At 44.0% G+C, this 13,498-nt stretch overlaps 1 protein-coding gene across 1 annotated transcript in view; it reads left to right on the forward strand.

Annotated features, from left to right (window-relative positions):
* The window catches only part of LOC119170684 (soluble guanylate cyclase 88E), a 433,074-nt gene that overhangs the window by 366,336 nt on the left and 53,240 nt on the right, over positions 1-13,498 (forward strand). Inside the window, exon 7 of the mRNA XM_037421913.2 lies at positions 13,188-13,311. Within this exon, the coding sequence (XP_037277810.2) occupies positions 13,188-13,311 (124 nt within the window). The remainder of the gene's footprint in view (positions 1-13,187; positions 13,312-13,498) is intronic.

The following is a 13,498-nucleotide window of genomic DNA, read 5'->3' on the forward strand; positions in this document are numbered from 1 at the left end:
GAAGCATGCGAAATTGACCTATCCCTAAATCAACAGATCATTCACTGCTTGCCTCTTAGCGTCCTAATTCATTACTTTGCACGTCATCAAAACTCATGGAACACAATATATTTAAGCACATTTCAGGCTTTATTGAAAATAATGGTCTCTGTGATACCCGGAAACACGGCTTCTACCACGGAAAATCAACTGTAACCAAACTACTGGAAACTGTACAAGAAATTGCGGCAATACTGAACAACAAAGGTCAGATCGTAATATAATTCTTACATTTTGAGAAGGCCTTCGACCGTGTATCCTATCAAAAGATGTTATCAAAACTAAAACCTATTCTAAATAATGACGGTTTTCTTCGATGGATAGAGGCGTATTTGACTGGTAGGCGGCATACAGTTGTTGTTGAAGACGCTAAATCTGTCTCATCTGGTGTGCAGTCTGGTGCATCATATAGATCAGTCCTAGGTCCTATATTTTCCTACTGTTAATAATTACATAATAAAAACATACAAGTAAAAATTCGACTGTCTGCAGACGACTCTATACATTACCAAAGAATTCGCAGCCAGGTATATCAGATTCTTCTTAATTTATCTTTATCCGTAATAGCTACATGGTGCTTAGAATGGCAGAAGAACCTTAACCTAAAAAAAAAAAACAGTTTCAATGGCCATAACACGCAAAAAGAATTCATTACCCTTTGTATACAGCATCAGCGGTCATAACTTATTGTTTGTTACTGAATATAAATATCTTAGTCTAGTTATCACGTCGGACCTTAGGTGGAATAGCCACATAGCTTACATTTAAAATAAAGCCATGAAAAAGCTTGTATATCTGAGGAGAACCTTGTCTAAATGCACGAGTAACATAAAATTATTGGCATACAATACATATATTAGGCCACTGTAGAATCCTGTTCCTGTCTGGGGTCCGTACAACCAATCAACTACAAGAGAAATCGAGAGCATACAACGAAAATCAGTCAGACTCATTTTCAATTCTTATCATCGTCAAACATCCGTAAGTGCTTTACTACAAGACGCGAACCTTGAACCTCCAGAGACACGACGCCGTAGAGAAAGACTTAAAATGTTATACCCAATTCACCATGAACATGTTAAAATAGACAAAGATTTGTAGATCAAATCGTGAGGCTGGCACCCTACTCGCTCATCTTATTCACTCAAATTAACTGAATATTCCTGCTGAACAAACATCTTCAAACAGTCTTTTTTTCCTGGTACCATCCATGAATAGAATGCATTGCCTGAATATGTACTGCAGAGCCCACCCATATCGTCTTTTGTCCATGCTCTTACTATGACACAAGGTGACAATCTATGCGACAAGGTGTTTCAACACAAAAATATTCTTTTTGTTACTGAGCTGAGCCCTCAGTAAATAAGTGTGGTTTTGCGCATTCATGTCGCGTTTTTTTTTATTTCTTTGTCGTTACTTTTTTTAGCTACGGTTTGTATCTTTTGTTCTGTTGTTTATTATCCATGTATTTGCTTGCTGGCATTTTCACCTGCAATACTTTGCGTTTTTCTATATTGCACTGTTTCTAGTATTTCTCACACTGCAAATACTGTTCAAGACAGATATCTGAACATCTTTTTTCTTTTTTTCAAAAATGTGTATTGACAGTGTGTTACTTTTGTTTCTTTTAATTTTTCGTACAACTCACTCCTGTTTATGGCCTGCAAAGCAAGCCAGCAGTAATAAATAAATAAATAATATATTCATTCCAACATAATTTTCATTCGTGGGAGGAAACAGGAGATCAAGCCATTTTTGCTGTTTGATGAAAGTCTCTCCGAGGGCAAGACTGTATGGTACGGCAACTTGAGGCGTGAATTACGTGTTGTAGAGAGTCAATGTTTATAAACTGAAACATGCAATCGCGTGGCCTGTGCGCTCCGGCGGCTGATTGCAACGCGTTCAAGCGAGAACAGCATACACAGCCTCTCTTCGCGTCATCTAGTGGCGAGCTATACCTACAGTCATTGGTGATATGAAATCGGCGGCAAGATTGCAACGTGCTCCCCTTTCACGGGGTTACCATTAATGACTGAAGGTTTGTTTCACCGCTAGATGGCGCAAAAAGAGGCTGTGCATGTTTTCTATTGCTCCCGCTTTAACATCTTTAGCGCGTTGCAAGCAACCAAATTGACACTGTACTTTACAGGGGTAGTTACTGTATTAGTCAGCTCCTTTTGGCCACAATCTCCCCCATATGGCACAGCCACACACATACTCACACGCGCGCCCGTGTTTCTCTGGAGCCGCAATCAATGAATGCTTATGCATTAGTATTGTCTGTGTCGTGTAATATGTGACCAATGTCACACGTTTCCCATCGTACACTTGCTATGGAGTCCTGGTGATGCGTCACTGTCGGCTAATGAATACGCTCACGCGGCCGCTCGAAAACTCACCCTCCGAGCAGCCCCACGCAGTGACGTGGCCAGCACCTCACTGCGCAGCACTGGATTCACCTGGGCGTCATCTTCACTTGTCACTACACCCATCTAATCAGGCAGTGCGGACTGCCCGGATTGTGAGCGCTGCCAAGTGCGCGAAATTTTAGCTTATATATTTTATGACTACCCATTGTACGTGGCGCTAATAGAAAATGCTAACATCAACGTTGGCAAGCTTTGGACGAACGCCACGTTTTGTCAGCAATGAGCACCAGAGTCAAAAAATGCTACAAGTGCTGTTTTAGACTTTATCAAAAGCACTAGACTAGATGCTAGGCTGTATGGTTCTATGCTAAGTGGCTATTGTATATACGCACCACCTATTCTTGTCCTCATCAACGTCCTTCATTCCTCTTTCCTTTGACTTCGCTTATCCCCTGTGTAGAGTAGCAGGCTAGAGCGAACCAGCTCAGGCCGACCTCTCTGCATTCTAATAAATTCTCACTCACTCACACTTGATCGAGAACTAATTCATAGGAAGCTCATGCAAGAAGACTTTCAAGTGCACTGTTTTTATGCTGCAGTGGGGTATCACGCATGAAGTAGAGGTTAACAATCCGGATATTCGGGATTGGTTGGTTCTTCTCCTAAATTCAGTGTACGGAAAATGGCATATAAACCACAGCTGTACTATGGCCGCTAGTCTACCACAGAAGGTGTCAGAAAATGGAACTATGGCTACAATTGGAGGACCTTACTCCTTAGTAAACTTTTTGGTAGTGGTGTAGCGGTACACTTGTTAGAGTTTTCTTGGTTGTTTTCTGTCGAAACAGTATTCATGCAGCAGGAAACCGAGTCCATGGGACATTGCTGTTAGACGCAGTGTTACAAGGTGCCTTGAGGCTCTGTAGCTAAGAGAAAACAGATAGAGAAAGAGAGAGAGAGAGAGAGATGAAGAAAAAGGCAGAAGGAAAAGAGGTCATGAAGGGACGACTTTGTAGTTACATTACACTGAGAAAAAGAAACACAAGAAATTGGCCACCTATCGGCATCCTTTGCTGCAAATGTCGTCAAAACACGAAGGTGTTCTCTATTGAGGTGCTGCGAAAGGTATCAACGCCATCTGGCAGTTATATTGTAACGCGAACATCACATCCGTAACAATAAGAAACAAGAGCTTCTACAGAATCGAGGGCCACTGGCAGGTGGCAGGAGCGAGTCGTTGGCAGAGCACTTTTTCGTGCATAGCGTCGCGTTTCAAGCGAAGCGTAAAAGACACGCATTATAGGGGCGAAGCTCCTTAGGGCGTGGGCGGTGCGTCCCCTGTAGCCTGTATGTAGCCACCTCTAGTTTAGTTCTTGCAGTGTTCACTAGATGGCGGTACCGTCCCCTGTATGTAGCCACCTCTAGTTTAGTTCTTGCAGTGTTCACTAGATGACGGTACCGTCTCCTGTATGTAGCCACCTCTCGTTTAGTTCTTGTAGTGTTTACTAGATGGTGGTACTTGTAGCTGATGATGAAAAGATGCAAGATGTTATAAACTAGAAAGCGGTACTTGTAGTTGATGAAAGACGCGAGATCTTATAAAATAGGAATGATGTCACATATGGCGCGTGTCATTGGTTGAAGGCAATCGTTCGATTTAGTGCGGCGACGTACGCTAGGGGGAGCGATGTAATAAAATCGAGTGGGCAAAATGTACAGAGGATTCATGGTTTACCAGGTTTACCTCCGGAGCTTCGCCCACTCATCATCATTCACTTCGTGGATATGGCGGAATTTTTTTGTGTGCATAGCATCAAACTTTTATCGCAGCATAAAAAACAGTAGCATGTTTAGAGTGACGTATATGGGTATTTTTAGTAAAGCAACACACCGAATAATAATTAGGTATTGATGTTGTCCCTCAGATGTGCGTAATATTTGCTTTTTGATCCGATTATATGCACAAGTACGAATGCAGCCACCAGATCAAGATGGCTGGGCGTCGAGGATGAAGTGCTCAGACTTCGGCTAGGGGGCTAAATCGTGTAAGTGACAGACAGACAGACAGACAGACAGACAGACAGACAGACAGACAGACAGACAGACAGACAGACAAAAATCACAACATGTGCCCGGAGTGAATGATGATCAGTGGGGCGAAGCGTCCGGCCATGAGTCTGTCTGTCTGTCTGTCTGTCTGTCTGTCTGTCTGTCCGTCCGTCCGTCCGTCCATCCGTCCGCCTGTCTGTCTGTGTCCGTGTCCGTTAGTCCATGCATCCGTTAGTCCACGCATCCGTCCATCTGTCTGTCTGTCTGTCTGTCTGTCTGTCTGTCTGTCTGTCTGTCTGTCTGTCTGTCTGTCTGTCTGTCTGTCTGTCTGTCTGTCTGTCTGTCTGTCTGTCTGTCTGTCTGATACTGCCGGTTACGCCTGACGCAGGACAAAATTAGACCAAGAGGAGCTCCACCCCTAGAATTTCAGCATCCAAGTATCCTAAGATAGACTCTCGTCTTTATTAACGCGCTATAGAACTTGAAGACCTTAAAGAAACACACCCGCAGTTCATGAGGTGTCGTCACCACTGGGCACTACGTAAAACACCACTGCGTGCACCTTTAAGAAAAGTTGTGAAAAGACTCATAAATGTCAACACGACTAGTACAAGCCTCCAACATGGCACGCCTCATTTGTCAAATATCCACAACTTTCACGCATTTTTCTAGTTCTTCGCTGCAAATACCCACTCCCGGAAACACCTCTGTCCGAGCGAACAAAAAGAAGCACGGATTTCTCCGCTGAAAGAACGGATATTTAGTGCAGTGCTGGGAAGCCTGGTAGAGCGAGCTTGGAATGGCTCTGTACGCCCCGCAAAAACGTGGGTTGTGAGACCTTGGCCTTACGATTGGTTGCTGAAGTCCCGCGATCTCCTACGACTTCGGACGTTGAGGCTAAAGGCTGGCGGGCGTCCGTCCATTGGCATTTAATCAACGGAATGCGCGAAAACATGCTGCTGACTCCGTAGCTTTTGTTTGTTTTTTCTTTGCTCTTTGGGTTTCCGTTTTTTCTGCGGCAGCGACGCGTAAATGCTGTCTCTTGGAGTGGCTTGGATAGACGTGCCACGCGAGCCATGCCTGCGCTGACAGCTGGGCACTTTGTTGGCACCGATGGTAGCAGTAGATTCTTTATGTGCGTTTGCTAAGGCAAAGAATGCGGTGGCAAAAGTTTTGTGGCGGAATTCAAGGGAATCAACAATGCATAAAGGGCAGTAGGTTCCTCTTTTTTTGTTTTTTTCAGTGATACGTAACCAAAATGGATACTTTCATACTAAAGGGGCAGCAAAGACTTGATTTAGTTAGGTATAGTTAAACAAAAAGCGAATAGGGCTATGTAGGCGTGTTACTTCGTGGCTCATTTTTCTCGCAATGCCTTACGTTTGTGACTGAAATTGACTTGGTGAATAAATGATTCCTGAGGGGGTCACCAAGAACACAACTTTTTTTGTAAGCATCATCGCAGTCTTCTTCCGAGACCTTCAACGCGTCACTGCGGAAACACCAGTAGTAAAGTGAGGAGCACAATAATCTGGCACTGACTCTGCAATAAGTAGGCCTTTTATTCCGTGGTAGACGATGGAGGGGTGGGTGTGGAGTTGCGCATCACGCGCGGACAAAATGAGTTTAGGTTGAGCGGCCGTAATTTAACTTTATCTCGGTCGACCGCAATGTCTGTCACGCGTTGTGCTGGTAGAAATCTGAGAAAAACAATTTATTGCGAAGGCTCAGCTGGCAATCTTGGTGGCAAAGGGAAACTGACGCTGCGGGTGGAGTTAATGATTGTCTTACCAGTGGCGCTGGTACCACACTGCAATTATTTTGTTATCGTCGTATAGTTGACGTTAGAGCGAAATTGTTTTAAACTGCCGTGAAACACAAATCTGTCCGCCTCAGATGAACATATCCTACGAAGCGTCAGCTCCATATACGCAGTCTTAAATTATATACTGTTTTGCATTTTCATATTCTATTCTCTTTGCCGACATAATCTGCCTTTTTCGTGTTGCCATTGAATATATGTTAAGTTGGAGCAGTTGAAGCGTGATGTAGGTGTGTGTGCGTATGGGTCGGAGGGTGGCTTTGAGGCCTAGCTCGCAAATTGATCGAAAGTAAAACGATGAAACATAAAAAACAGCTGTCATTCTGGCTACCACTAAGATAAATGCAGCAATGTTTAGAAAGGCTCAGTCTTTATGTGAAACCAAGCAGCTGTAACCACTGCTCACAAAATACTTGTTGAATTCGTTTACAACGCAGGTCAAATTGGGAATTATCCTAAAAAGACTGGTATTTAGCTCAAACGACGACGAATAAGTGTTGTTCAATAGAAAGTCGACAATACAGGTGTACGGCTTCTTTCGTTAGGGAAGTCTTGGTCTCCAGCTGACATCTTTGGCGTTGTTTACAGTATGTTGTGACCATTCGATCTCGTTAGCATTTTGTTGCGTTTTCTAACGCCATGTTAGATCAACCTCGTTATAGCAGCAGTAAACATATTTTAAATCTACAGCTAAATATACATGGGAGAAGGGAAAAGGGGGAGGTTGAGGTAACGATACACCAGGTGTGCTGATGTCTCTCCCAAATACAATAGAACAGTCAACAAGAATGTATCTCCCGAATTTCAAAGGCAAGAAAAAAAAAGCGGTCCAAGCTAGTGAAACGACGCAATCAGCGACACAAATTTAATAGTTTCGGCCAGTCCAGCGAAGAAAAAAAACACACATTTTAAGTACCAAGTTTATATTTTACCACTCTGTTATTGGCGAAACTAACAAGGTAACATTGGGACAAGATATGTCGGTGCAATGTGCATTGCGCGCACGGTTCTTTTTCATAATACACCGGTTGTGATCTGCCATGCAGAAGTCTTGGTTTGAGTAAAAGTGACACTGTGCGTGAACATCTGTGGCTCGCCTATACCTTGAAGCACTCATGGTTTCGAACCATGAGTGCTTCAAGGATCAAACTTCCAACCTGAAGGTCGGAAGTTTGATCCTTGCAGCGACGGTCGCATTTCGATGGACGCGAAATGCTAGAGATCCTCGCACTCTGCAGTGCCAGCGCCCGTTATTGAACACGCAATGGTCTAAATTTTTCGGAGCCCCTTACTCCGGCCTTTCTCATGAAACTTGTTCTTGTTCACCCATTCACTGTGGTGCATACCCACTCTGGGGGATCGCAAAGAATTGAGTGGTTTTATGAAATAGTACGAAGTTTTCAATAATCTAGGGTGTACACAGTAGAAAGAGTACAGAAAGCATCAGATGTTATTCTTCTTATTTTTAATATTTATCATTATAATAATATTATTATTATTACTAATAATAACATAATTATTCATTCTTGATGAACGGGGATACCCATTTCTGCCGATGATAGTTTTTTGATAGGCTAAAGAAATTTCTGAAGCACATAGTCGTTCGTCGGCTCTTCCTCAATCATGGTGGACCAGTGGCAAGTTGAGGGACTTAACCAAGTTCAGCAGCACATACCCATTTCTGATTAAGACTGTTTTCGGTAAGCGGTGAGCGAGGAATGATTGGCTAAAGAGCTGTGCCGTTAAGACACCTCTCTATCGAGTCGAGTACACTTGTACAATTCATTGGGAAAGACAAATTCATATGTACGGCAATGCACATCTACAAAAAGAGCACAAAAAACGAGGCACCCTTGAGCTTCGCCTCCAGGAGTTGAACGTAATAGCGATAACCTGTCTCTAGTGCGCACTTCAGATACTTGTGAAATAAATCTTTTTGAACTTGTTATGAACCTTTTACGTGGCCTTCGAGAAATATGTGCAGAAACGTGTGTGCCTTTTGTAGCGGGTGACCGGCTTTAAACAGCAAAGTCATTATGATAATCACTTGCTGTTTTGCCGCCGATGGCAATGTATACGCTTGTGCCACGCATTATTACTGCAATATTTCATGTTGCATTATGAAGCATGTATAAAGCACGCGTTTGTTTTTGAAGCACTAGAGTTACTTTCTCTGCATTTCTAAGCACAGTATGTTAGTTTTACAGTATTCGCAAGCAGATGCGTGGTTGTGTGGTAGTACGCCCACTCACGCAAGATACCTGGGTTCACTCCGCACACAGATCGAGTATGTTTATTTTATTCGTATCTTTCTTGATTTTTCGGTCACGCACAGAATGACGATTTTTCGCTCACAACCAACGATGCTGACGCAGACACCGACACCAACACCGACTCCGGAATTTCTAAAATGCTTTTGATTCTTTGTCGTATTGCCCTGTTTTATTTCAGCATGCAGTGTTGCATTTTCAAATAGACTTGGAATCATTAGTTTGCATTAACCTCCGTGAAACAACCTCCACGGGGAACGCCTCAAAGCGTTAAGAGTTTAACAACGGCCCCATAAAATGGTGCTTCTATGATGAAAAAAACAATGGCAGCATATCCACGGGGCGAATGATGGATAGTGGGGCGAATCATCCATCCATCCATTCGTTCTTTCTTCCATCCGTCCATGCGTCCGTCTGTGTGACCATCCATGCATCCATCCGCCCGTCCGTGAGTGCGTCTGTTCAAGCGTCCGCACGTCCATCCGTGCGTCTGTCCTTGCGTTCGTCCACGCATCCGCCCCTGCGTCCGTCCAAGCGTCCGTCCAAGCGTCCATCCGTCCGTGCAGTGATCCGTGTGTCCGTCCATGCATCAGTCTGTGTGTCCGTTCGTCCGTCTACTCAACACTTCAAGTACCACCATCTCGCATCTTTTAATGATATTGTTACCAGGCAGTGGGCATGGCTCCACCGTCGTTACACGAATCGACGAAGAAGAAGCGGGCTCGAAGCGCGAGATGCTATTAGCCTTGGAGTGTCACACCTAACTGTAAATATTGCAAATACACTCGTTTCTCTCGTCCCTGTATTTAAAATACCCGTAACAATATATTCCGCATATACAAGCACCGCCATCCAGCGGACATTCCAAGGAATAAACGAGCGGTGTCACACGCCCACTTTTTTACGTCTTGCGCTTCGTGTCTACTTCCCACTTTTAACCACCTTGAGTTCATGGTATATACTAGTTCACTGTGTTCATGGCAATGCTGCCCAACGCTCGCTAAACCTTCCTAAAACCAAGGAGGTCACGCTCAGCGAGTATAACCTAGCAACCGTTCTTGTCAATTAGTGCTCAATGTACGTTCCAATGGCTGCTAATGGGGAATGAGAGACAGGAGAATTTGGCTTTTAGTTAACACGCATGCTGCGAATTCTTTATTGTTCAAAAACGCACAGGAGAAATCTCCAACCGGCACCACCTTGTAGGTCAAAACATAAGACTGGTTACGCACTACGACGAGGAACGAACGGGTGCCGCTTTAAAGAGCTTCGCCCCTAAAAAGAGCCAACTTAACTTCGGTGTTGTTCTGCTATTTGCTTATGCAGTGGTTTTACCTAGCAAACCTCAAATGCTTAGCTGCAACAATCGAAGGCAACCCGCCTATTCATCCAGTTGGCTTTAAGCACGAATCTGCGACAAGACACAGCAGTGAGGCGTCTCTAGATATTGTGGCAGTCGGCGCGTCATGAGCTCGCAAACGCGAGTACCAGTTGATACAGAGAATAAGAACTCAAAAATAAGGTGATACACATGGACGAACGCTGGACGTTTAAAAGTGCTTTAGTGCAAATTATTATCAAAAAATGTGGGAGGCATCAAACAGTATGAAAGAATAGGAAGCAGTGCTGTACGTATATAGGGTTTCCTACACATAAAAGAGTAGCTGAAAAGTCAGATGTCACTGTATATTGCTTTTGGCACCATGCAGATTAGCAGATTTGAGCACGAGAGTAGGCAGCTAGGAGAAAAAAAAACCGAGGGCTATTAAACAAGCACGTGAAAGGATTTATTGTGTGCAAGACTCGTGTTATTTATTGCGTTCTACTAGCGTGTGTGAAGGAGAGAAATAAATAAAAGGAAGAGGCAGGTAGATAAAGCTTGCAGAACTGGTTTGCTACCCTATAAAGGGGTAGGGATATGAGGGTTGAAAAGAGGATAGAGACAGGGAGATATAAAATAAAATAGGAAAAAAAATACATTTGCACACTTGCAGCGCGTTCCTATCACAGTCGTTTGGAGAGGCCGGTTGAACGCAGAATGCGCTGGAGCGCCTTCCCAGCCTTCCTCTGCGACATGAAGTCCTGTCGGTAACCCACAATTTTTTCTTCCGAAAGAGCCTGGTTCTCCAGTTCATCTAGTGCATTGCACAAAGACTGTCTCTGCGAGCAGTATTGTGGGCATGCGCACAGAGTATGCCAACTTTTTCACTGCCACCATGGTCACATGCAGCAGTGTCGGCCATTCATATGCGGAACACGTACGCAATGGTAAATACGACGCCCAACCATAATCAACACAGCATTGTAGCGTCTCGTCGGCCATGTTCGGGAGGAATTCGGAGACTGAGGGTTGGTTCTAAGGTACATAATCGTGTATGGGTGAAATGTGACTCGGTCTATTGAGACGTGGGGCGCGTGCGAAAAAGCATGCAGAGTTTCCATGCAGCGTCTGATCTGGAGAGTGAAATTGATACTTCATCGCTTTCACTATAGGCAGAACGCAGAGATCGATCGCCCCATTCATTGAAACTTATTCTACAATAACTTGGGAGCCATTGAAGTGCTATTTCATGTTCTTTCTCAATGAAATTATGAGTCTATTCTGCAATTTCGGACCCCAGTTGTTCATACGAGCCGCGGCGTAAAGGTGGTAGAAGTGATTGCAGTGCCACTTAGAGTCACTGAAAATAGTCCATTTTTTGTGGCTGTTGATCACTAATGAATTTAAATGCGACTCAAAAAGCTGTGAGCTCCGCTCCTCTTGATATCATAAGGTGGGAGGTCTTAAATTAGCTTGTTGGGGCATTTACTTATATAACAAAATATGCCGTTTAACTGTTCTCTAAAAATGAGCCACTGGTGTATACGTATATACAGCTTTGGTACGTCTCGTGTGCTTGAGTGCTTACAAGAATATTTTACCTGTTTAACTGGGGCGCAGTAAAGCAATTCTGCTGTGCATTGCCACATTTGCAATAAACCAAAATTGTGCATACACCTCCTAAAGCTGCACCCAGACTAGCGTGTGGCGAATGGATCGTTCTCTGCCCGTGTTCGTGGCCGTGGCTTGCATAGTAGTTCCCGAGCGCTGTTGTACAAACTAAGAGTGGGCTCTGTGCTGGTGCGTGAGCGATTACACCGTCAAGGGCGTGTGGACAGCCTGTTGTGCGCAGCTTGTGGCTCCTACGAAACACTTGAGGATCTCGCAGTGCACTGTCCCACATTTGCTACGCAGCAGTCTTTGCTGAATAAAGAAAATAAATTTATCGAACTCAAGTGCGCGACCCTGGACGACTACCTCTTTCCGAGTGGTAGTGCTTCCCTACGCAACCAGGCCCACCAAGCTCTCCTTTCATTTATGAACCAAACGGACCTGGCCACCCGTTTATAGACGGTTTCTTTTTTTCCTTTTTAAAATATTTTTAGATATTTTTTTCACTCGTACTTGTCGAAGTCTTCGTCATCTTTTTTCTCTTCCTCATCTTCTTTCCTCTCCTCCCCTCTAATATTTGTTTCCTCTGTTTCTTCCCTCCCCCCAAATCCCCCTGAAAGAGTGAGCAGGCGTTGTGCCCCTCCTGGTGGCAGTTGCCAGCTTGCTCTCTCCCTCTTTCCTCTGTGTCCTAGTGTATCTGTGTATGCAAATAAAATATATTAATAATAAGCCGTTGTTAGATCGAACAGTCATTTTAGGAAAGACAAGAAAAGACCGGATAGGAGCGGAAGATATCAAAAGCGTTTCATATTGTAAATTATAAAGATAACTTTTTCAGTGACGAACTCTTACTTCCGACGTCCAAAGATCGTGCCCACTAAGAGAAAAGTAGGCCCCTACGCACACATTGAGATCACGTTTCAACTGCTTTAGCCTAACATATATACCTCGGAGATGTGGAGAAAGCAGAAAATGTCACCGACGAACATACAATATAAAAAGACAACAGCAATTTATACTTTAAGACTGCGTATATGAAGCTGCCACTTTATAGACTATGTTAATCTGAGCCTGACAGATTTACGTTTTACGGTTGTTTCTCCTTGTTTCTTGCTCTTGGCGTTTTTTCGCACAGCATATTTCATGAAACAAGTAGCCTGCGGCTTTTATGGTAATAGTAGGTTACAAACAGTTCACGTGTAGTAGTGTTTTTACTGTTACCCGGAAACATAAGCTCATATTACCACGCGCACTTCCAGATCATTCAGTGGGTTAGAAGGCATTCATTGACAATGAGGTGCAACAGGAAATGAATACCTGCTCAAACACGTGTTTGCGTAATAGTTGTCAGTGGTAGTCGCTATGTCTACGAAATGTACTATTTCGTTCGATATGCATCTCACTAGCAAATTAGCAGACTGACGTACGGCGGACGCCATTTGTGGTTCTTTATGTAAATAGATAATTCAAACAGTTCACGTGCAGTAGTATCATTACTTCTCCGAGGGATCATGGGTTCACGTAGCATTGGTCTCACTTGCAGGCCAATCAATTGCTTACGATGGCTTTCAGTGAGAGAGGGATGTCGTAGGAGGTGAATACCTGCTCAAACACGTGTTTGCGTAAAGGTTGTGAGCAGTGAACACGATGTCCACGACACGTTCAGTTTTCTTTAATATGTCGGCAACGATATCAATCATTCGCAGATAATGGGCCACACGAACAATGTGTTCGAGCTGACTTCGCTGGAGGCGGTGCGAGCCCGGTGCAACCTGAACAGCAGCCAAGACAATCTGTCGCAATGCGACTTCAGCGAGAACGGTGACTTCAGTGAGTTTTTTTTGTGTGTGCGACAGCCATAACCCTGAATGCTATCTAGAAGTTGAAAAAAACTTATTAACCTGAAGAAGAGAAGAACAAAGGTTCTTCTTAGGCATGACACTAAGCCCTGCCGCGTGTCTTCACTGTGTCGTTATTCCTCACCACCCTTTTCCTGCTGTCCAGGTTCCCATCATTA

The sequence above is a fragment of the Rhipicephalus microplus genome, chromosome 2, assembly GCF_043290135.1.
Source record: "Rhipicephalus microplus isolate Deutch F79 chromosome 2, USDA_Rmic, whole genome shotgun sequence".
NCBI lineage: Eukaryota > Metazoa > Arthropoda > Arachnida > Ixodida > Ixodidae > Rhipicephalus > Rhipicephalus microplus.